The sequence below is a fragment of the Anabrus simplex genome, chromosome 8, assembly GCF_040414725.1.
Source record: "Anabrus simplex isolate iqAnaSimp1 chromosome 8, ASM4041472v1, whole genome shotgun sequence".
NCBI lineage: Eukaryota > Metazoa > Arthropoda > Insecta > Orthoptera > Tettigoniidae > Anabrus > Anabrus simplex.
The window spans coordinates 92,363,935-92,388,459 of record NC_090272.1 but is presented as its reverse complement, the minus strand read 5'-3'; the positions used below and the strand labels follow the sequence as shown (position 1 = coordinate 92,388,459).

At 38.1% G+C, this 24,525-nt stretch overlaps 1 protein-coding gene across 2 annotated transcripts in view; it reads left to right on the top strand.

Moving 5' to 3' along the window:
* The window catches only part of LOC136878835 (large proline-rich protein BAG6), a 281,352-nt gene that overhangs the window by 202,030 nt on the left and 54,797 nt on the right, over positions 1 to 24,525 (top strand). For both annotated transcript variants that reach the window (XM_067152362.2, XM_067152361.2), the window contains exons 16-18: positions 11,941 to 12,132; positions 12,226 to 12,325; positions 12,606 to 12,736. In XM_067152362.2, the coding sequence (XP_067008463.2) occupies positions 11,941 to 12,132; positions 12,226 to 12,325; positions 12,606 to 12,736 (423 nt within the window). The remainder of the gene's footprint in view (positions 1 to 11,940; positions 12,133 to 12,225; positions 12,326 to 12,605; positions 12,737 to 24,525) is intronic.

Genomic DNA, 24,525 nt, shown 5'->3' with positions numbered 1-24,525 from the left:
TGTTTTTTCCTCAGAATCTCATGTGGAAAAATCAAGAGTTGTTTTGCATTCGCGGTGTGATAGTAATGAACACCATTGGCAACTACCGCAGTAACCACGCTGTTTCTTTTCACCCCCGCACGCGCAGACACAAAACTCGTTGACAATAAACGACCACCTATTTATCATACATCACTAGCTGAGGCGACCGGTTGTACAGTGCCTGTGTGTAACGTCACTGGATCTCGGGAAATAGTGAAGAGAGAATGACATCTTATCCTCTACAAAAACGTTTCTCAAATCTGCAGAATGGTATCAAAACATGCGAGCCTTCGAATTCTTAGAAAGGCCACGGCTACTCAGTAACAGAGTTATAACGCGTCTGCTGTACCTGACGCTTAGTAAAATTAAGTTTTATAGACAGCAGGAATATTTTCGTGATGGATCGTCGTATAGTAAAGATATGTGGAACAGGTATTGCCGGCAAATTTTCAATGGGTTCTCGTCGATGTTATGATACCAATTTTAAGTGAATGGGCATTAAACACTCAGAAATGTATAATAATTGTGCAGCCGCAAGAAAATACTGCATAGGCTTAACTAAAGCCAATATTCCGCATTATCGTGAGACAAAATTAGCTTAAAAATGCGTACTGTACAAAAAATGCATTCAGTGGCCCGTAACTAGGACGCTTTAAAGAATTGTGAAGTATGTGCACAAAAATGCAAGGGTGGAATTGCCATACCGCGGCACAATTATCTATTTCGTTGACTTTCAAAGTCCGCGACTAAGACCGATGCATCGCCAGTCGATGAAGTTGGCCGAATCCAGCAAGCAAGATGTGCGTGTAGCGGCAGCCAGATATGTCTGACGCTGAGTGAAAGTAACAGTTTTATAGTAAGCAAGAATATTTTCCTGATGGATCGTCATATTGTAGAGAAGCGTGGAATGTGCATTGCCGGCAAATTTTCAACGAGTTCCCTTCGATATAATGATACCAATTTTAAGTTAATGGTTATTAAACCTGCTGAAATAAAGCATAATTGTACAGCCTCAAAAAATACGGCATAACTAAAGCCAATGTTCAGCGTCTACTAATAGTCTAAAAATGCATACTGTTATAAGAAAGATATTCATATGATTTTACAAAGCACTTTAAAAGCCTGATTAAAATTTTTTTGAAGGAAAAATTGGGGGATCGTCTTGGATTTGGAGAAATACAGTAATACTTTTTTTTTTTTCAGAATGAAATTAAACACACACTTTCATGTAGTGTCGGATTTCGTAAAACAACAAACAAGTAAGCCGTAGTGTGGATATTATGCGCGAAAACGCTAGTTTTAAACAAACTGATCACCATTTCATACTGATTTTAATGTGTATGGGGTTTTTTCCGACTTTTACAAAAAATGATATAGATGTTGATTCCCATACGGAATCTAATCTAGGTGTGCTAGATACCAACTGATGAGCCCACCCTAGCACACGAGGGCGAAACGCTGGCAACCAAGAATGAGTTAGCTGGAAAATTTATAATGTCCAATAACGGACCATTTATATTGGTATTTTACAAAAAAGTCGGATATAACGACAGTTCGGTATAGCAAGTAAATTTATCGCCGTTATGATTTCTCGCTATAACGGACTTCTGCTGTATTTTCTTTTCTCAAGTTATATAGTAAGTGCAGACCAGTATGAACATGATTACTTGTAACATAATTTCCCCACCCCCTGGATAGCTCGTACCTGCCAATGCTTGAGAATAAAAAATAGGAAGATTTTATTAAATAATTGATTTTGTCGCATATGTTTTACCATGGTGCAGGCAAAAGAGTGGAAAGGCATGCATGCTTTTGTTGTTTGGGTATGAATTGAGATCAAATTCACAAAAAATTAAACTTTTCTGTATAAATCATCACTTTCTTCATTTCAAAATTTTCCATGGATAGCAATTGTCTTGGATTCTCTGTAGAAATATGACACGATGTCAGGATATGTATACCTGTAGCTTGCAGTACTACTTATATCATTGCTACCATCAGTGATATCGTGAAAAGTTCATTATTTAAAATTTTCTAAACAATTGCCCCACATGATCGGAACACGGTAACAAGAGGGTATGTTCTGTGATAAACGCAGTGTTCAAACATTCTGCTCGGATGGCAGCATTGTCTTCTTTTTCACCAACAAAAAAGCACTTAATTTTTTGTTTCTTCCCTTAACTATCACTGCCTTTATTTTTGCATAATGATTTGAATTGCAATGTCATTCTTTTCACCATGAGAAATATTTGTCACAGCGATGCACAGAACAAAAAGCAAAATAGTTTTCTTCTGCTAGACTGTAATATAAACAGAAATTCAGTTTTATAGGTATCTTTTAAACACTTGGAGATCAGTGCTGCTTAGTTTCAGTACCATAGCCTGATGAGAGAAATTTAGAATACATGACACGAAGCCGTTGCTGATATACAACTTATTTAAATAGTGACGCATTGACACCAGAGTATAAACACGTGAAGTCAAATGGAGTCGGTTACAGTCGCTGCACATGGCAGTGCCAATTTAATTCCTGTTCTGCATTGTCACCTGTAACAAGAATGCTTGTATTATCCATCAAGCAGTACGCCGATCAGCTGACCACCTGTCTCTTGTTGCTGGCAGGCTTGTGGATGAATATTGTCCCGAGTTCCCAGCTGTAGAGCAGACTGTCAACTGAGAAATGACTGTAAAAGTTACACTTGCCAGATAAAGCATAAAGTTTAACCTACACTCAATACTTTGGTTGTGCAAATCGCCAAAGCCATTAAGATATTGTCCTAGGGAGGGGAATTATTTGCAATGCTTAATGTTAACAAATAGTGATCATTCCGAGACTTAATGAAGTAGAAAAGATTGTAGCAGAGGTCCTTGGCCATTTCACGCATGCGCAGAATATCTCTAGTCTCATTCTTCCATCAGTTGTCTCCCTCACACAATAACAGTCACAAGTTGCACAGGTACCTTAGCCCATCTCTACCTTGCTACTATTAGCTGAACAAATACGTCAGTCCATAGCGAACAGTGGGGGCAAAGATGGCACAGAATCCGTCTATGTATCACCTGCCTGTCGTAACAGGCTACCAAAATGGGCGATCCCCCAAGAGTTCTAGACTTGTGAGCTTGATTTGTTTGCCTTATACTTTGTTCATATCTCGGAGTAGGTACACGGTGATAATTGAAACACTTGCAGGCCACGTCTTTCTATAAATAACCTAGGAAACTATAACTTTCACTTTTCTGAGAAGTGTACTCTACTACTCATCATAATCCTCCAACTCCAGTTGTATTCGAGCACTCTCCACTTCTGCTTGTCTTCATACTTTATTTTTTCTTTGGACATTGAAGATTAAAAGGTAACTTACTAACATTCCACCCAGAACGATGTATTACATACCTATGAAGGCGTTTATCATAGTAATGGTAAGGAAATGCATGCTTATCTTTTAAAGTTGTAGGGGGTCCCCTGTCTCTAATGTAATTTTGCCGTATTTTGATATATTTATCCGTTTTAGGTCAACTCAAGATCATATCAGTAGGGTTTAGCTTTCTTGTTTGTTTGTTCCATGATCATGGATAAACAGCTGAGTAGATCTCGACCAAACTTCATATTTAGTGTCTATCCATCCAAGAGCAAGTTTTGATGTGCATATCATTTAAAAATTGAGTCTTATGCGTGAACAAATATCTGTTACATTCCCTATATATTTAGAAAAAGGCAATAAAGATTATTGTTGACCGCGGGACATGGCTACGCGAGAGAATGTAACGTAGACTTTTGTTCCGTAAACAAACAGTTTAAAGTGCACGCTCTCACTCATTCGCGCATAATGGATGCATACAGAGGAGAATACGATCACTACTATCGTCTGATCGACTACTATCGACTGTGGTGTCGATGAGGAACTAAATAAACTCGGTACAGTAATATAAGACTGAACACACCAGAACAATCTCTGGACTAGAATGTGTTCATTACATTGTATTCAATTCATGACATTGTCGAGCACTCACGCGGGAAACGGTGTAACATAGACTTTTGTTCCATTATTCTTCAAGTGCATTTCTCTTCACAATTTCCGGAATACTATAGCCATTTGTTGAGATGTGCTCAAACTACCTGCAAATACAGATCCAGGACACATCATAGATATTTGTTTCGTGAATATCTCAAATACCACAAAAATGTAACAGACGTTTGTTCACACATACTACTCAATTACTGAATAGACTGGGGGTTTATAATTATGAAGACAAAGTTCGAACCCCACTGTCGGCAGTCCTGAAGATGGTTTACTGTGGTTTCCCGTTTTCACACCAGGCAAATACTGGGGCTGTACCTTATGGCTATGGCCGCTTCCTTCCCACTCCTAGCTCTTTCCTGTCCCATCAACACCATAAGACCTATCTGTGTCGGTGCGATGGAAAGCAGCTTGTAAAAAAATTTTTTAAAAGGTGAAAGAAGACCAGAAGAGTTTTTCGTTTTTCAATTTTTCAATGAAATTTATTGCATACACTATTGATTATATCTTGGCCAAACTTCATATTTAGAGTCTATGGTTTAGATATGCATATAATTTAAAAATCACTTAATAGACTGGTTGTTTTTTAGGAAGACCAGAAGAGGGTTTCTTTTTCAGTTTTTCGTACATTGATTATATGTCAAATCAGTAGACTACATGTGGAACGCCCCTTCATGTCAAATAATTTTTGTTATGTTTATAATTTTTCTTACTCTTCAAATGACTAAGAAAATTACTATTTCCCACGATCTTCATACTGTGCAGCCAGTGACGGACATACTCGCAGACCTACACTTATTTGAAGGATCCATAACAGGAGAAAATTAGAGGATGCATAATATTTCACTTGGCTTGAAAATTTATCTCACCTAATGTAACTGACCACCGAGGAAATATGAGGTAGAAGTTTTCCCTTTGCTGTTAGTCTGTCTGTCTGGTTATCTGTCTGTTTGTATATTCCTAAAAGTGGAAAACTGCTGGACTTACAGGTATCTACTCATTCAGAATTGTGTTATCAGGTGCATATGATGTCCTGGTAATCACATGGAGTTGGTATTTTTAGGAACATTATTCTCAAACATTCTCAGATATTTATGTTAACATTAGTTCTATCAAAAGACATGACAATGGTTCAAGAATATGTTATTTCCATTCCTTTGTCGTATACGTATTTATCGTACGAAAGAATAATGCAGATGATTACGAAAAGTTGAATTTTTAGTCCAAGTGCCATGGGACATGTCATGTATGTCACTTCAAGGTGGGTAACTGGAAAACTAAAGAGCTATTTTACTCTTTTTGAAAGGGCATTTTAAGGGAAGTACTTCGTCAGCTCGCCTTGCCAGTGATCATAGAGAATTTTGCACACCTTCGGACCAGGAACTGTACCGTATAATCAGTTTGGAGATAGTCCGTATTCTCCCTCGACTTTGTTCAGCTTCATATTCCACATTACTGCCCTGCACTTCCATAGGCAAGTATCACTTAACATGTTGCATTAAAATGTGTGAATAAAGCTATGTTACTTCGCATAAATTCCTGAAGGAAACCTGTAATCCACTGCAAATTCCCATGCGAAGAAGTAATATAAATGCTAGTATTAGTTAAAAGATCCCCAATTGGAATTCAAAGCATCTATAACAAAACTACAAATAATCACAGAATACAGAAGTTCATACATACAAGGGGTCAGATATATTTAAAAAGGACAATTGAGATCACGAGCAATGTTACTGCCATCTGTTGACTACCATATTGATTAATATATAACTGATAGTGTTACAAACTGAGAAGGTAATTAATTCATAGAAAAAAATTCAATAAGAGACAAGAAAGTTTCTTGGCTCAACTTCTGAGGTACTTAAAGTGGGAAACTGATTCTAATTTGGTTCCCTCCAAAAACAGAACTACCTCGTTAGGACATTTCTACAGAGGACAAGGAAAGAGAACATACTTTTCAACTGGGATTTATAAATTAAGAGTATTAAAATATGTGAAAAACATGAAAGAAGATATGTGAAAACATTTGCACTGGGGTCCATAAAAGTATCTGTATATTATTGCTGGTAAAACGATGTGTAGTGTTGAACTGTCAGCTGAAGCCTGAATTACTGCGAAGTTACGCTCGCCTGTGTATGAGAGAATAGTTTTGGTTTTCATCTTTCCATCTTGAACACGACAACACTTCAGCAACACCCAATGTGTATGCAGTCAGACTCTAGTCAAAGGAGCAAGATTTAACATTTGCACAAACTCTCTGCACTTAAGATGTGGATGCCTACTTCTTGTATTCTTTAATAAGAGATTGCATGACTTTTCTCAATTCATAACTAGGCTGTCACAAGAAAACTATGCACCACTCTAATCAGCTTCTCACGATTACATTCCCAATCCTTACACAAGCTATCACATGGCAGATATTCACTACCCCTCCAGTGTACAGCTCAACAGAGAATAATTTTTTTGTCTGGAATGTGAAATACAAATAATCAGGTTCACTGGGTTATTCAACAATACAACTGTTAACAGTAAGCAAAACTGAACTCCCCTGAGGTTAACAGCTCGCTCTGTGAAGGTGCAATTTACCCTGTGAAGTTTATAAATTATTGGCCTTTTCCTGTTATTGCACAGCTTTCCCTGGTTTTCCTCCTGTGGTGAGGGCTCGTATCTGTGTTGGAAATCACATTCCATAACGAGGGATGACAAGCAACTTCAGGGCTGGAAAAAATGTTATCACACTAAGCACTAATAGCAAAAATTCATGATACTATAAGTGAGGTATTTTTATATAAATTTAATACGGTGAGAATAGCGGCTTTGTGTTTACAATATGCTACGCGAGTAAACTTCTTAAATGAGAAACACATTAATGAAGTTTCACTGTATATTTGAATTTATTTCTCTTCTGTTCATAATCACTTTTGTGGTCTTTGTTTTCCCCACTCTCAGTTCAAATTCTTTAACTTGTTCCAAATAGTCTGTTTCTCCTAAACTTCTGCCTTTGCTTTTCCCTATATCAACACATGAATAAATACAAAGGCTTTTTTTTAATTCTCCATTTCCTTGATAGATTTTATGACGTGGTCCTTTACTGTGCTGAACGTGAGTGGTGATAAGGGCTGCTTGATGGACTTACCTCTTCATCTCAGACCATTCAGATATTCCATTGCCTATCTTAGAAGCAGCTGTTACAGTTCTGGTAAAACACTTTTTACTTTGCCTATCAAGAATTTTGGAACCTGAAGACCGTCAAAGCATTCTCAGATCTCATTCCGAGGAACACCATTGTAAGCCTTTCTTAAAACTTTTTTTACAGTTTAGGGTGTGTGACAGCAGAGTAATGTCCATATAATTTCTGCATTTCCTTCTATTTCCCTTTTTAAACAAAATGGTGACAACTTATGTCCTATCTTCTGGAATATTCTTCTCTTCCCAAACAATGCCCAGTTTAGGCCTGGTGTTCAGACTGCTTTCATTATGTCTGGGTTGAGATCAATGTAACCTGATGACTTAGCATTTTGCTAGCTCTTCTATGCTGTCATCACGTCCTGCCATCTTAAAGGATGATAGAACTACTGTCAACAATTCTCAGGCCCCTCATAACATGGAGTACAGACACTACAACTGATCTCTGCCATATTGAAGCCCACTTTCCACCTTTGATGCCATAGAGGTCTTCACTAGTTACTCCAGACAATACTATCTGGGACGCATACAAGGTAGGACACACCGGATCAGTATGCCATGGAACTCTCATAGACAGGGTCACCATTACCTAAGATATCGGAAGAGGGTTCCTACCTGTTGTATCACATATACCCTATTTAATCACATATTAGATTGCCTTTTTAGGACAAGGAAAATTTAAAAAATTAAACCTTGCATATGACTCCCTCCTGCAACATAATTCGTCTAAGACAAACATGGATTCCACTTCCGTAGCTCCACAGTGACAGCCCAAAATTAATTTAGAATGTTAATGAATAGATGCAACATACCATAAATTCCTTTTTGATATTGACCTATGTTTTGTGCAGTAGCCTGCTGCTAAGAGAGATGATGCGTTTTATGTGTTTGAATTGCACCAAAAGACAAAAAGGTTATAGTTTTACCACAGATTTCAAATTAAAATCTGCATCTTATACAAAAAAAGCTAGTGTGAAGCCAGCAGCCAGTGAGTTAAATATGCAACCTAACATGATCAGATATTGGTGCAACCAAAAAGAGAAACCGTGAATATATAACCAAGTTGAGAAATTACGGTTTTGCCTTGCCGTAACTCTTGATAAGATTCATTTCCAGTTTTCACAACAGTATCCAGGGAGTCTCCATTATGCAAAGAATAATGTTTATAAGGGAAAAATTAGACACATTAAAACAAGCACCATCTCAAATGTAAAATAATTTATAGCAATATAGCAAACCAGTAACAACTACAATGTATTAATGAAATGGTCTCGCTACAGTCGAGTCTATGAACGAGGACTAACATCAGATGTGTATATGAAAATGAAAACACCGGGCGAGTTGGCCATGCAGTTACGGGCGCACAGCTGTGAGCTTAAATCCGGGAGATAGTGGGTTCGAGCTCCACTGTCGGCAGCCCTGAAAATGGTTTTCCGTGGTTTCCCATTTTCAAACCAGGCAAGTGCTGGGGGCTGTACCTTAATTAAGGCCACGGCTGCTTCCTTCCCACTCCTAGGCCTTTCCTATCCCATCGTCGCCATAAGGCCCATCTGTGTTGTTGCAACATTAAGCCAATTGTAAAAAAAAAAGAAACTGAAAACATAGATGGTATATGGCATACTGTAACTTAAAATTGGAAATAAAGTACAGTAGTAATTATTGATAAAAATAAACTTGCTGTGTAAGTTTACTCACACTAAAAATACTACGATCATTACTGGCAAGTGTACAGTATTGTTTTTTCTTCAGCACAACTGTTGATCTCTGTTTACTAGTTTTATCGCATACAAGTAGACCTCGTTATATGCGACAGTTATGTTCCACGGAATTGCCGCGCATACCAAATTCGCGTAAATTGAGAGTAATTTTATATGTAAAATATAGGGTTAGGTTGCCGTTTACTCGCATATTAAGTTTAAAATAACAGAGATTCTTAGTATTTTTACAAAAAAAATAACTGTTACCATGTTTCTGAAGCGCATTTTAATGTAAAATTTATACACTTCAAACATTTAACACTGAAACACACAATATAAACTAAACTCTGCGTACAAGCTCTTGACCTTAACATGAATAGCAGCTCCAGAGAGAGGTTGTGATGCTCAATCCAATGGCTTGGCATTTTTTATTCTTTCCATCGCTTCTGAGTGAGATTTGGTCACTCTAGTCACACTTATGTTGGTAGAAGATTGAGCAATTTTTCAAATTGAATAGTTCTTGCAGGGGATTCACTTAGTCCCGAAGCATACTGAATGTCAACGATACGCTCACCTTTCTCATAGCGATCCAAAAATTCTTTGTTTCTAACGAATACGACTTTCCTACATGCTTCTTTCCTTTTACTCGGCATTTTAAATACGAAACCTGTCAAGTGCAAATTCACAGCTCTACTGACCGGAAATGACGATTCATGTCTCGACAAACACAACAGAAGATGCGCTTGCCCCATTTAACCTTAGCGTGCAAGTGTACGTTACAGTGTTCGGAAGGCATGTCCATAACCGCCTTAAGGCATTGAAGTTTCCACGTACTGTTAAGAGATGGCAGCACTAGATTTAAAACCAAAATTGCATATATGCGAAATCGCGGATAACGAATCCGCGTATAACGGGATTTACCTGTACAACAATCCATCCAATTTTTAAAATATTGAAATATTTAAATTTAAACGAATTGTGTCCATTAAATGAGGGTTTTTTTTTCAAAATTTTTACAGAATGACTGAGGTCCGTCAATTTTGCTGTGGTGTCCATTACATGAGTAACGTCATGTTCACCATTTGCCTTTATCTTATATCTTGGATCCCCTTACTTTTTGCATCTGTTAAAAATGGAAAAAAATGTGATCTGATATGAGGGTATCATCAAATAGAGGTATTCAGGAATTTTTCACCACATCTGTTTTTTGTAAGGGATTTAATGTGATGTGGTCTACCATTGTGATACCTTCAACAGCCAATCTCTTGTTATCCTAATCTTCATATCTCTGTTATTCAGAATAACACTCCACAGAATTCAAAAAGGATAATAACCAGTAAGAGCTACATTCATTCAAAACCCAGTCGGGTTCACACAAGTTATGAGATAGTATTTGAGTTATTGTGATAAACTAGCTCTTCAAAATGTCTTCAGGAAGCAAATGCAGTGACAAATTAAGTTAATTCATAATTTAATAGCGGGGAACTGTATTAACCCCATGTACTCTTGCGTTAGACATTACGATCTCTTTGTATGCTCATATGTCAGACTTGCTCTGACCTAAGATTTTTCCAGTAACAACAACAACATTCGTTATCAGTAACATTTAAGCAACTCTTGGGCGATACGTCTATGAAATGGCAGTTCGTAGTCATAGAAATTGGTCTTCCTGTCAAGATGAGAAGCCACTGAACAGAAAGCCATACTTTGTCTAGCTGCACACACGGAAGATTACAAGGAACTGTGCTTCGTGTAGTAAGGAGCAGAACAAAGAAAAAGTAGGTAAAACACTTTGAGTTGTTTGCTTTGAAATTAGTTGTACAGAGTAAAAGTAAATAAGAGGCATGTATACAAATTCTGCTTTTACAATATTTATGTAATATAATGTCTTTCATTTTGGTTTGATATTAGTGTTTTAAGAAACATGGACAGCAATACGGTAACCCACAGAATTAAAAAATCATTAGTTAAAAATCTACAGGATTTTATTTTTATTAGTACAATGACCCGTAAGAACTACTACTTGTTTTTAAAAACATGAACTAAAATGCATGTCTTGGGTGTCACGGAGGAAGAGATACGGGGCAGAACATCATTCGGGAAAACTGTTGTGGGAAGAAGGGATGCACCCAGAAAACCATTGGCCAAGACAAGGCACATCTCAACAGAAGAGTGAAAAAGAAGAACATAAAGACAGGATCTTTAGTGACCATACAAAGAAAAGGGCATTAATCTGCATGACAGAAGGGCAGATAGTGTAAACATGTTCCACATATGGCCGTATCAATGAATGAATGAATGAATGAATGATTGATTAAGATAGCAATACACCTAGACAAAATTATTCACCTGCTGAGGCTTAATAAAATCTTTCAAATCATTGCTGAAGTGTGCGAATGATCCTGCATACAGACACCTTTTGCCCTACTCTGCTACGGCTAAGGCCATAATTGTGGCACATTGGATTGTCCATTATTAGAGTTTGGTAAGCTAAGATGAAGATAGCACCGAACACAGAGTTATATGGATATTTAGCAAGCGACACATCTTTTTATATTCTCTTTGGGCACGTCTCACTCTTCTGTTCAGACCTTTGTCCAATTCAGATTGTTGTTTTAACTGTCACACGTATGAGTTGTATTTTTAAAATATATATATGTATATCAAAGGCTTTATTGAATTGTCTGACTGAAGTAATTTATCACATACCTAGTTCTCATTCAGTTGCTGTGCCCCGTTTAGTTATCATTCATGTATCCAGTTATCTTGCAATATGTGCAGTTGTGCTGACCCATGCCATAAGCAACAGATTTAAGCTTCATTGATATGTTAATTTGACCCCATATAAATAAAAAGTTAGCATTCAAAATGGAAGGATTTGAGTTCAGGTTTGTGATTAGTTGAACTTTTTCAGTTTTATTGTAACAATTTTGTTTTGAAGTTTTAAGAGTTTCTTATCATTTCTGTTTCTTACTTCTTCCATACTATCCTATTACATAAGTTTTATTTCATTTCAGGCTAGAAGTATGACTTTTCAAGATATAATCGCCCTTAGTTTTGGGAGCCCAGAGGTTGTTAACCGTCTTAGACCTCAGTTACGGGAATTTGTTGGCCAAAGAGTGCTTCAGGGTGAACCAATGAGTGAAGAGAACATATCACGTGGTGTAGATAGATTATTGAGGGAATTAAGGCCATATCTTGATGTAATGGTGAGCGACTTTATCATAACTATTCTTTGTTCTACATAGTAATTTACATCTCGTCATGTTAAGATATTTGCTACAGTTTGTATCATGTCTCAGCTTCAGGCTCGGCTTCGCGAGGATGTTGATTTGATAACTACTACGGTCCGTTACAATCAGATAAGACTTCCTGAAGCAATTGGTCTCATCATGGCAGAAGGTAAATAAATGGAATTTACAAAACTTTTAGAGTTATTTGCTTGTGGTGTGCCCACCCTTCTAGCTGACCATGTTAAATCCAGGTTAGGACTGATAAACTGAACTATTTGGAGATACAAATTTTGTATCGTGATGCTAACTGCTGCTGTTCTTATCTGTGTTTTTCTTGCCAGTTTTTTGCCTTACTTCAGAAAATATCCTGGGCAGGTTCTATGTTTTTAAACCTCAGAGTATCAGTCCCGGTCGTAATCACCACTAAAATGTAATAAATTCTTTTGCAGGAAATGAAGCTGCATTTGGTCGTCAAATGGTCCAGTGGTGTACTACCTACATCAGGGAATTGACTGCTATCATCCGTCACTGCTGTTTGGATAGCAACCAGGGCCTGGACATGATTATGCGTAACTATGTGGTAAGTTATTGGTTCATTGAAGAAAATCTAGTGTAGTATAAAAGTTAGTAGCATCTTTTCTGTGTTGAAGTTGTAGCTTGAATAAGTTAAAAGAAATAGAGCTACCTGATATCAATATAAAATATGCAACAGATGTTTCAGTACATGTATATTACAATACATACAATACATAAACTAGTACATGTGGTTGAGTTACAATGTATTCTTTTAAAAGCAAATTTTAGCACCTACAGGAAAACTGGGTCAGGATTTATTACTGATCCCCTGTACAGTTTGAATCTGTCAAAGATCAACCAGTGACAGTCCATCGAGAGGAGGAAGATATCTACAAACTATTTTAAGACCTTCTATGACCTCAACAATGTCGTGGATATAGGGCTACTAGTAGGGTGTATAGAAGCACCATTCCAAAAATGTTCTCAAGAGTTTTGTGCAAGTTTCAACATTGATGAATAATAATGTAATATGTCTACTCCCAGTATTTACTTTTGAATGACTAATTTGTTTCTTATAATTGGAATAAAATATTTTTTCGACCTTTAAGTACTTAACATTTTTAACATATAAAATGCCAGTCTACAGCACGTATAGCAGAGTGTGACTATGCTGTTCTTTTCTACTTCCCTGAATAATACCTACAACTAGCATGCCACATCTCTGCTCACATAACTTCCGTCTCGTTCTCTCTCAAGGTTGAGCTCTATCACACCTGTTAGAATATTACAGTTGATAAATTTCATTTTTGTTTCTGTATTTTTTTAATGACTTATTCTTATAAGTTAATTGGAATAATATATTTTTCGACCTTTCATTAGTATTATATTAAACATATAAAATGAATCGGTTAGTAGGCCGTGTTTCAGTCATTATTTGTAACCTTCCTCGGCTACAGATGCATGAAGTTTACATAAAATAACAAACCAAATCCCATTGCACAACAGCCCTGAAGGGCCTTGGCCTACCAAGCGACCGCTGCTCATCCCGAAGGCCTGCAGATTACGAGGTGTTGTGTGGTCAGCACGACCAATCCTCACGGTTGTTATTCTTGGTTCTCTAGACCGGGGTCACCATCTCGCCATCAGATAGTTCATCAATCATAATGACTTAGGCTGAGTGGACCTCGAACCAGCCCTCAGATCCAGGTAAAAATTCCTGTCCTGGCCGGGAATCGGACCTAGGACATCCAGGTAAAAGGCTGGCGCGCTACCCCTACACTGCGGAGCCAACACATAAAATAACACACACAATAAAATACATCTAAATATAAAGTGAAGGGCATAATTCTGTTACAAGTCGCTAAAATGTTGTCTTTTCTTGAAAAACATACCGTGCTCGAGTTCTGAAAGTCATTTGGTAACATTAATGAATATATATTTTGCTTTGAACTGTGAAAACAATTACAGTAGAAATCCATTATAGCGAGAATTCATAACAGCGAAAAGTTGACTCGCTATAACGAATTGTCGTTATATCCGATTTTTGTATAAAAGTCGGAAAACCCCCATGCACTTTAAAATCGGTATGAAACGGCAATCAGTTTGTTCAAAACTTGACTTTCCGCAGATGATATCTACACTATGGCTTACTTCTTTGTTATGTATCGTAATCCGATACTGCGTGAAAGTGTAATTTCATTCTGAAAAAAATATAGTTCCGTATTTCTCCGAATCCAAGTTGAACCCCACTTTTTCCTTCAAAAAATTTAAATCAGGCTCAAAAAGAAGTTTGTAAAATCATACAGGCCTACGCATTTTTAGACGCCGAACATTGACTTTCGTCACACCGTATTTCATTTTTATTTTGCGGCTGCACAATTATTCTTTATTTCCGCATTCTAAGAACCATTAACTTAACATTGGCATCATAATACTGAAGAGAAATCGTTGAAAATTTTCCGGCTTTACGTATTCCATGCGTCTCTACAATACAACGATCCACCAGGAAATTATTCCTGCTGTCTATAAAACTTACTTTTACGCAGCGTCAGGTATAACCAGCTACAGCTACACGCACGTCTCGCTTGTCGGGTGCGGCTAAATTCAACGGCTAGCTGTGTATAGGCCTAATCGCGAACGTTGAAAATCAACGAACGAGTTCATTCCGCCACGGTATGGCCAACCGCCCTTGCGTTTTTCGTGCACGTACCTCACAATTTCATCATCGACTTCTTTAAAGCGTCCTTGTTGCGGACCACTGAATGCATTTTTTGTACAGTACGCATATTTTTAGCTCTTTGTCTTCATGCCAACGCCAAATATTGGCTTTAGTTAGGCCTATGCCGTATTTTATTGCGGCTGCACAATTATTCTACATTTCCGAGTGTTTAATAAACATTAACTTAAAATTGGCATCATAATATCGACTAGAACTCGTTTAAAATTTGCCGGCAATACCTTTTCCACGTATCTTTACAATACGACTATCCATCACAAAAATATTTACTAAGCGTCAAGTACAATAGACGCGTTATGACTCTGCCACTGAGTAGCCATGGCTTTTCTAAGAATTCGAAGGGTCGCATGTTTTGATGCCACTCTGCTGATTTGAGAAACACACAGGCACTGTACACTGTACAACCGGTACGGATGTGTAGTAAAGAGCCGGTCGTTTGTCAATGGCTTCTGTGCGCGTTTGAAAAGAAGCAGCGTGGTTACCGCAGTAGTTGCCAGTGGTATCCATTTAACTTACTGTTAGGCCGCGAATGCAACAATCCTTGAGTTTTCGCATGAGATTCTGAGAAAAAATGTCTTGGATTCGGAGAAATACGGTATCACTCCAGAGATTTCTGTGGCAAACACCTCAGCTTTCTTCTTCAAACAGCGTCACCTAACCTAACCGTATAAGTAGCCTATCATGAAAACATATTTGAAACGCATGTAGAGAAATAAGCTCCTCGCGAATAATTTACATGCAAATAGCCGTAACTAGACGCGAGAAGATATGAAATATCCTCTGAAATCAGTGATGTACTCTGCCATATCTTGAGGTGTATGACATTCTTACGTAATTTTCGTATATAACACTAAAATTAAGATATCGTTTATTCAGTCTTTATTTTTACGAGTTAACTGCTATCGGCCACGTTATTTACGCATTTATTACGAAAACGTGTAATACGCTTTCATTTCGAATTTTCTTTAGAGAACAGTCGATGGGTATTACTAATCAACTCCAACATCGCCTTTGAATGTCAACGAGAGAGCTCGCAAATGCACAAAGTGAGAAAATTATACTGTACCGAAGATGATCGATCGCATTTTGTTGCAAATATTTCAGTTTTCTTATTCAAACAGCGTCACGTATCCTAACTCAATCGTACTATACGTATGATGAGGAATTATACCTTTCTCGCTATTAATTTTCATAATAGCCTTTCCGTAATTTAACCAGAAGCGACAAAATACAAACTAACCTATGAAATCAATTAAGCACTCTGCCATATCTCGAGGTGTATCATTCTTACTTAATTGCAGTATTTAGCCTCAAAATTAAGCGGTCGTTTAGTCAGCCTTAATTTTTAACGAGTTAACAACCATTATCGGACACGTTATTTACGCATTTATTACGAAGATATGTTCTCTTTCATTTCGAATTTTCTTTACGGAACAGCTGTCGACGGATATTACTAATAGACTCTGACATCGCCTTCGAATGTCGACGAGAGAAATCGCTAGTGCACATAGCGAGGACACGATGCCGAAGGTAATCGATCGCATGCAATATCATCGCTGGGGTGCATAAATATTGGTAACAGAAAAATCGCGCGCGCTCAATCGCTCGTAATAACGGATGCGCCAGTGATAGGGTTCTCGCTGTAACCGAAGGACGATACACAGTTCAATATAGGAATTTTGAAGAGACAGAAAAAAGTCATCGCTCTAACGGAGTTCTCGTTATATGCCGTACTCGCTATAGCGGACTTCTACTGTATATGAATTCTTGGCCAGTATGAAGCATTGAGGTTAACAATCAATTTTAATAAATTGAGAATACACTGCACCAGTTCATGGTGTGGTTTACTGTAGTCTCATCCTAGTTCGTGAACCATGGGCAACGGCTGAATGGCCTAGTAAGTGGTCCTGAGAGTCGGAATACCAGTTGCTATGGAATGGGAGTGGGCATCTCTGACATATTCTGATTCATGGCCCTCCTTGTGCTAGGTGGCTAGGACTATACAATCCACCCGTGGTCCCTAATCTGTTAGGGGAGAGATCCTCACTTGGACTATGTGTAAGTAAGGGTAGCATTCTGCTTCACAGAATTTTTATCAAGCACGCTCAGAACGTTTTAAGCAAGCCTCGGTCCTATGTCCCTCTCCCATTTAACAGGCGAGGGACTCCTTGGAAACAATTTTACTCTCGCTCTCGGTCAATTCAGCTTTAGCCTGTGTACAATCAGCAGTCACGGTGGTACCGAAGATGCTATCTTCAACAACCCGTTTTGGCAAATTTCACACATTAATATACAGTTTTTACAACATTCTACAAATGTCAGTTAACCACACCTCGTTTTCAAATGTCCGGAAAACGATAGTTTACAAATTAAACAGGAAATCAACTCTCTTTAAGCTCTTCAAGAAAAAACTGGCAAACATCAGCATCATCTTATTACCCAATTTGTGGACTTCAGCCGATGGCACTCATGTGACATTCATGATTATAGTGAATGCTGAAATTTCCTTAGATGTTCTTTCCACAGACTCAATTAATAAAATGGGATGAATTTTATGTTCATCTAAATGTTATTTTATCCAGTGTGAATGTCATTAGAAGTATTTTTAATTTCAAGAATTTATACCTGTTGTGAGATTACCAGATGCAAAAATTTTATTTTTTTAAGACGCATCATATTTCATAACACAGCTCATGAGCACATCGCCCAGTTTTAATGTATAAGTTTTGTCATTCTTTTATGTATGTACTAGGTGAGGTACCCGTGCTTTGCTACGGAATTCTACATTGTATACAGAATTCTAGGTTAGGTAGTGTACATGTAGTGAGCAAGATTGTATTAAATTGCATAGCTCTTAACATTACCCTAGAAACACAACTAGGAAGTCACCAAACATCTTTTCTCATATGAAGACTGGGTTAGGGAATTTTCATTGTAATGGTAAGCCCGCTTGCCTACCATCAATGGTGGCAGAGTGATTAGCACGCGAAAGTCGAGCTCCTGATAATTTGTGTATATAGCTAGTGTAAAAGGAAGTTGGGCTGTAATAACAAACAGTAACTCGTTTTAAATATAGTTGTGTGTTCTAAAAATCAAGTTGACTGTTCTGAAGAGGGATAAACTGACAATCTTCCAAAATAAATACAGAGGCTCTCATCTCAACATGAATACGTGTGCGGAGTGCAAGAAAAAGCTAGGGAAAGCTGGACGAGTACAGTATGGTGAATGTAGAAACTGGTATCACGGCAAGTGCACCGGTGCTGATGGAAAGAAAGTGGCTGGAACTGTAAAGATTGTGACTCTAAAAAACTATCATATTCGGTAAGTGATGTGATTGAACTTTTAATAAATTACGGGAAGAAGTACAAGCCATTAAATTAGAACATCACCAGAGAGAAATTGATCTGGGGAATTCACTGAATCCATGTCATGACAAACTGGATGACAATGTGCATCTACCAAAAAATCAGCAGAATGACATAGCTCAATGTTTGGCTCAGATTGAGTCTCTAACACAGGAGAATGCTCAATTGCGCTGTAGGGTGAAAGCTTTAGAGAATCGGGGTAACGTAGTCAGAACAGTATTCAAGACTGAACACCCTCGAAATACAAGGTGTTCCGCAGTGTAGGAATGAGAATGTGCTCGAGACTATGAAACAGGTAGGAAAGGCTCTTGACATGGAAGTGACGGACAGTATGGTGGACGCATGCCACCGTCTACCAAGCAACCGAATCAAGAGCACAGTGCAATTATTGTGAAGTTTGTGAAGAGATTTGATAAAGACAGCTTCATAGAACGTCGTAGAGTGAAGAGGAATCTGAGTTCAACACACCTTGGGCTACCTGGAGGCAACACAGTATATGTCAACGAGAGTCTGGCTCCGGAGAGGAGGAAATTGCTGGCAGCTGCACGTCAGAAGAGAAGAGAAAAGGATTATGCTTTCTTATGGGTAAGAAATGGAACAATCAAAATATGTAAAAATCAAGGTTCTCATATTATTAATAATGTTGATGATCTAGAAAAGATGTAGCAGGCGACGATAAGAAAGAAGTAATAATTTATTATCAAAATGTACGTGGACTGAAAACAAAATTAGATATATTCAGTGAGAATCTATTACGTAGTAATAGACATTTTTATCTTAAGTGAAAGCTTGCTTGACTCTAGTGTGTATGACAGGGAGGTCAACAGTGGGCAGTACAGAGTGTACTGAGCCAATAGAACCAGGGGCGGGACGAGGAGGGGAGGTGGTATCCTCACGGCAGTGAAGAGCGGATTATCTGTCCTGAAGGTTGAGCAAGTAACGATCGGTTTCGAAGGATTGCTTCTAAAATTATTCGTTCAAGGGAAAGTCTGGTATGTTTGCGGTAGGGTTGGGCAGACCGGAACATTCAGTTGTTCAACAATAATAAAGGTGTTTTAATTTGTTCCACCTATTCAATACTTATATTTTCACTTATAATGGTTACATAAATAGATAAATATAAGTATTGAATAGGTGGAACAAATTAAAACACCTTTATTATTGTTGAACTGTAAAAATTTTCAATACGGACCTAAAATGAGGTTTATAACATGTAACATTCAGTTGTTCCGCAACATTAGGAGCTTGAGGCGGAGTGTTTCGGTTCAGAGTGTCGGGACACGGGACACAGGACTGTAACTGCGTCGTAGAGAGAACTTCGAGGGGCAACATGACTTGCTCCGCGTCAGCTGGAACGTGCCTGTACCCAACGTGCTGTGTCAAGGCCGCACTAGATAGATTAGTTGGCCTTGGCTGTGTCTGACTCGATACCGGCTGTGTGCCGCCCTGTCCTGTAGTGTAAACATTTTTTCATCCAGTTATATCTTTAATTCCAAAGCGATGACCTATATTTTTCTTGGGCATAAAAGTTTCCTTAAAGTCCAAATTAATTTTTAACGTCAATCCGCGACAAAGTGTTGAGGGAAATTTTCGAAATATTAAAGAAGGTAAATGGAAGTTGAGAGGGAAGGAATTCGAAGTGCAAAGAGCATAATAGCACGAAATTAATTAAACCGTACGAAAGACGGTAAACTTTGCATAATATCGCATCGGAGTCCTGTTTAGGACGACTAGAAGAAAACCGGACAGAGTGAAATGCAATTTATGTTCTATTTTGTCTGCAAAGGGACCTTCAACCGGCACAATGATGAGACATTTCAAACTTAAACATGCCACAGTTTTTATTTTCGTGTTCCGCTTGTATATTGTGTACGTGAATAGAGCATTGACGAATGTTTCTTCGACTGTGCGAGTATTCTTTTCATTGGTGAAAATAACATTGTGACATTTGTAAATACCTGTACTGCCAGTGTAATCGTGACAGATGTATTTCAGAACGAATAAAAACATTCTTATACTAAAAAGAAAATTTAGACGTGATTTTCTTGGGTATTTCATTCATAGTTCCGACTGCTTTATCACGTGCCGTGAAGTTTTACCCTGGCCCTAATTACTCACAGTACAGGCTAATACATTCAACTGGTGAAAATATTCTTGAATTATACTCCGCACTGCTTTACTTCTAAATTGACGTTTTGGCCGATATTGGCTCTGTCTGGTGGTTATGCGCTGAAACATAGACATTCAACCAATCCCAAGCTGCCATTCATATCGACTTCTATCGACAGAGTGCAATCTCGAAACCTAGTTGCCAACTCTAATATTTACATTCACCATGTGGTTAACATATCTCTCTCAGTGTGTATGGTATTTGGTACGGTTCGCAATCTTTGGCATTTTTTTCAGAAATTTGTGTTTTTCACATTTGTTTTTTCTCTCCAGTATAGTACAGTATAGCGTAGTTTACAGTTTAGCATAGCGTTAGTGAAATACAGGTTTAGTAGTTCAGTATATAAAAATTGATGTAGTTTTATTTACGTCCGTGTATTGGTTAGTGTACTTAGTTCGTGCGTGTTCAGAATATATAAGTGTAGCTCGGGAAAGACAACTGGCAAGAAGATGACTCTGAGATCTGTGGAGTGTTGCCTTTGTAGTCCATAACCTCCATCCTGCGCCAGCCATTAGCGGTGAGTAATGTGTTATTTCCTCATTCTTAATAATGTATTCTCTTTTTAGTGTCGGATGTTGTTAGTAAGTGAAGTTTTTGTGAATTTGTTTCCAATCCTGGTTCATTAGCTTTTCTGAGTACGGTATTGCACTTTACGAGGGCTGTTTACCGCGGTCGTAGTGTATCAGCTGTTCTCGCGATTGTAGCGCGCTGGCAACAGAGGTCTGGCGGTGTTCATTTGTCTTGCAAGACGTCAATTTAGAAGTAAAGCCGTGCAGAGTATAGTTACTTTTAAACACCTGCACTGCCATTGTAACCGTATTATGTGTATTTCATATCGACCGGAAAAATCTTAACCTAAAAGCAGCCTTTAAACGTGATTATTGGGCGCGAATTTCAGTGTTCCGACTGTTCGTTCACGTCCCGTGCAGCTTTATGCTGGACGTGGCCATAATTACACACAGGCACACACCACACAGCACGTTCCACACAGGCACATTCCCACTGGCGCGGAGCATGTAATGTTGCCGCTTGAAGTTCTCTCTACACTGCACAGTTCAGCTAGTAGGCGAAGGGCAGTGCATAGTGGTGCTTCTGACGGGACAGCGAGTCAATGTCTCCGTCTCGCTTGAGAATGTTTCGGGACAATTGACACTTGGTGTCCTGGAACAGCGGAACATAACTGTGCACCGGCACAGTGTGCCGAAACAGGGACATAGTGCCCAACCCTAGTTTGTGGTATTTAAGAGCCACCTTCTTCAAAGTTAGAGATATATTCTGAGGTATTTGGATGGTTGGAATCTCACTATGAGATCCACGACAGCAATACCAATAATTGCCGGAGATTTTAACATACCACTAATATGTAATAACAAAACAGATCTAAATTTAAAAAGACAAACACAGGAGCTTAGAAAGTTCATGAACGTATACAATTTGGCTTCATATAACTCTGTTCCAAATTGTAATGGTAGAACTTTGGATTTAATGTTAATTAGTCGGTCGGTAACAAATGTGGCATGCATAAAGAACGATGATCCGATACTGTCTGAGCACGCTCACCACCCCGCCCTGGAAATAGAACACCAGATCACTTCAGATCGTAGAAAAGGCTATGGAGTCTCCCAAATAGCTTACAATTTCAGGAGAGCTGACTTCGTACATCTATACACTGAGCTAGGAAGTATAAATTGGGGAGCATTATACGCATGCACTGTTGTCGATAATGCAGTAGACTGCTTTTACATAAACGTATCGGTTCCTCGAACATGCAAGGCAAAGTCTAGGCAGTATCAGGTTTGGTTTACGGATGACATAATAAAAACAATAAAAGAAAAAGAATATTTCAGAAAACGAAAGCACACTTCAGAATATTGCAATAGACAATTTAAAATATTTAGGTCGGAAGTAAAGTCGGCGATAAGATCAGCTTATAAAAGGTATATAGCATCAGTAGAACAAGATATATTAGGTAATACAAAATATTTTTGGGTTTATACCATGAAGTCATAGTCAGCTAAACATGAAGAAATTTTAAGATCAGTTAGTTTGCTTCGAAGTACATATACATTTTGATAGTATCCTCTAAAGTGTTCAACTAACCTTGGTGCTTTCTTAGTATCTTGGATGTCTTTCCACAATAGGCCTACTAGTAGATATTTTTGTTTCTACCGGTTCATTGATTTTAGTGATCTGATAAGAATCTAACCTAGGCTGTGTACCTTGCACATTAACACTATTCCCCAATACAGTTTTAAAAGAACCTAACCTATATAGACTACCATGAGTTTTAAAAGAACCTAACCTATATAGACTACCATGAGTATTAATACCATTCCTCGATTCTAGCATGACAGACCGACCTATATCGGTCACTTTATCTAGTTTTTTAGAGGAATGGGATCAGGTACACATTCCACATCTTGAATTGAATTAGCAAACTCTATTATACTAATTACAACATACCTTTTTCCCAACCTATTTAGGTGCAGACCATGCCAGGTATAAGACCTTCTACCCAAATTACTAATATCTACATATTTTACATTCTTGAAGTGCCTACATATTTTCAAAAGTTCTTCATTTACCTTGTTTACCTCCTTGTTAACACAAGATCATGTCTGTGAGGAACAGAAAATACCACAGCATTGGTGTGATGCAACTCCTGTAGTCTCGATATGAGGGAAGAGATCATTCCTCTTGCATTATTTCTTCCCACATCATTAGTCCCTGCTAAATAAACTGCAACCCCCGTAGCTCCTAGATTTTCACAGTATTTTCGACTTTCAGAGGTTATGTCATTAAAATTTGCACCAGGCTTAATCACAGCAGAAACATCATGCTTACTGTTTCTAATTAGTTCTGTAGCAATATTCCTCCCCTGACTATCGGCAAAAAGTCTTATCTTCACAGATTTCCGCGAGGTTTTGCAAATTGGTTTTACAATATTCTTATTACTTTCACTTCGACATTCCAAAAAATTTACTTCAGAGCTGTTACCTACAGATTCATGAGTATCACTTCCAAGGAGTTCAAACCTATTCTTTAAAACAGGAAAGTGACAATCGTCCAGTATCTGCTTTCTGAAACCCGCGGATTATACCGGCACCGATTCCCGATTTCTTTGGTTCCGTTAATTTTAATAAATTTTCTTGGGTGGCAAGGTTTCGCTTGACCACGTGTTTTGTAGTAAAGTGATATCTTCACATTTCGTGTGCTGTGTTGGCGTTCCAAAAGTTTTCTTTGATAAATTTCAATATGTTTGATTATGTCTAGTTTTCTTCCATTTATGTTCCGATTGTAACATGTGTAAATTCCGGTTGTTTCAAACTACGTCGTGATATCGGGCTAAGTATTGTCTCTACTGTATTTGGTAATGTACTTCCGTGTCTGAATTATTTATCTCTTGAACAGCTGAAGTGTGTTGAAAACAGCTGAGCGTTTGACCCACTGCGAAGTGCACTCCCGACATCCGAAGTTATCGCGTGTCCGTTCTGCTTGTTTTCCTTCTAGACCACGTAAATTGTAGTGTGAATTGTTAGAGGGATCAGTGTGTCTGGTCAAGTTTTAACATGATGTCTCATTAAGTTGTATGAAATTTTTGTTTCTGTAAGTTTTCGGCAATAATTTTGAGGTTACGGTTCGTAATTTTTCGTCTGTCTTTTCAAGTGTTTTTCTGTTCGTCAATCTTGTGTTTTGGCAAGGTATTTTCAAAATGTTGTTTCTTGTCGCTTGTTGTATTTTTTGGCAGTATTCCACGTGTTTGATCTTTCTAAATTATTTTGGTGTCGTGTTGTAGCTCGGTATGTACTTAAATTTTTGGTCATGTTGTGTTGTTTTTGGTCTTTTGCTGGATCTGGGTTCGTTTCTGAGTAGATCTGGGACTATTTTGGGAACAGTTTCCCGACCAGCCGCTAAATTCAAAAGTTTCCTAGTTTGTCTTGTGATTTTCCATCGTGTAAGTGTCTGTTCCCTTGTCACGTACATTTATTTACCCGTGTGTTCCTATACTTGCTAGGATGGTCTACGTTGACTGCAATAGTCTCGTAGGGTGAGTCGTGCTCACCAAATTATTAGACCAGCTA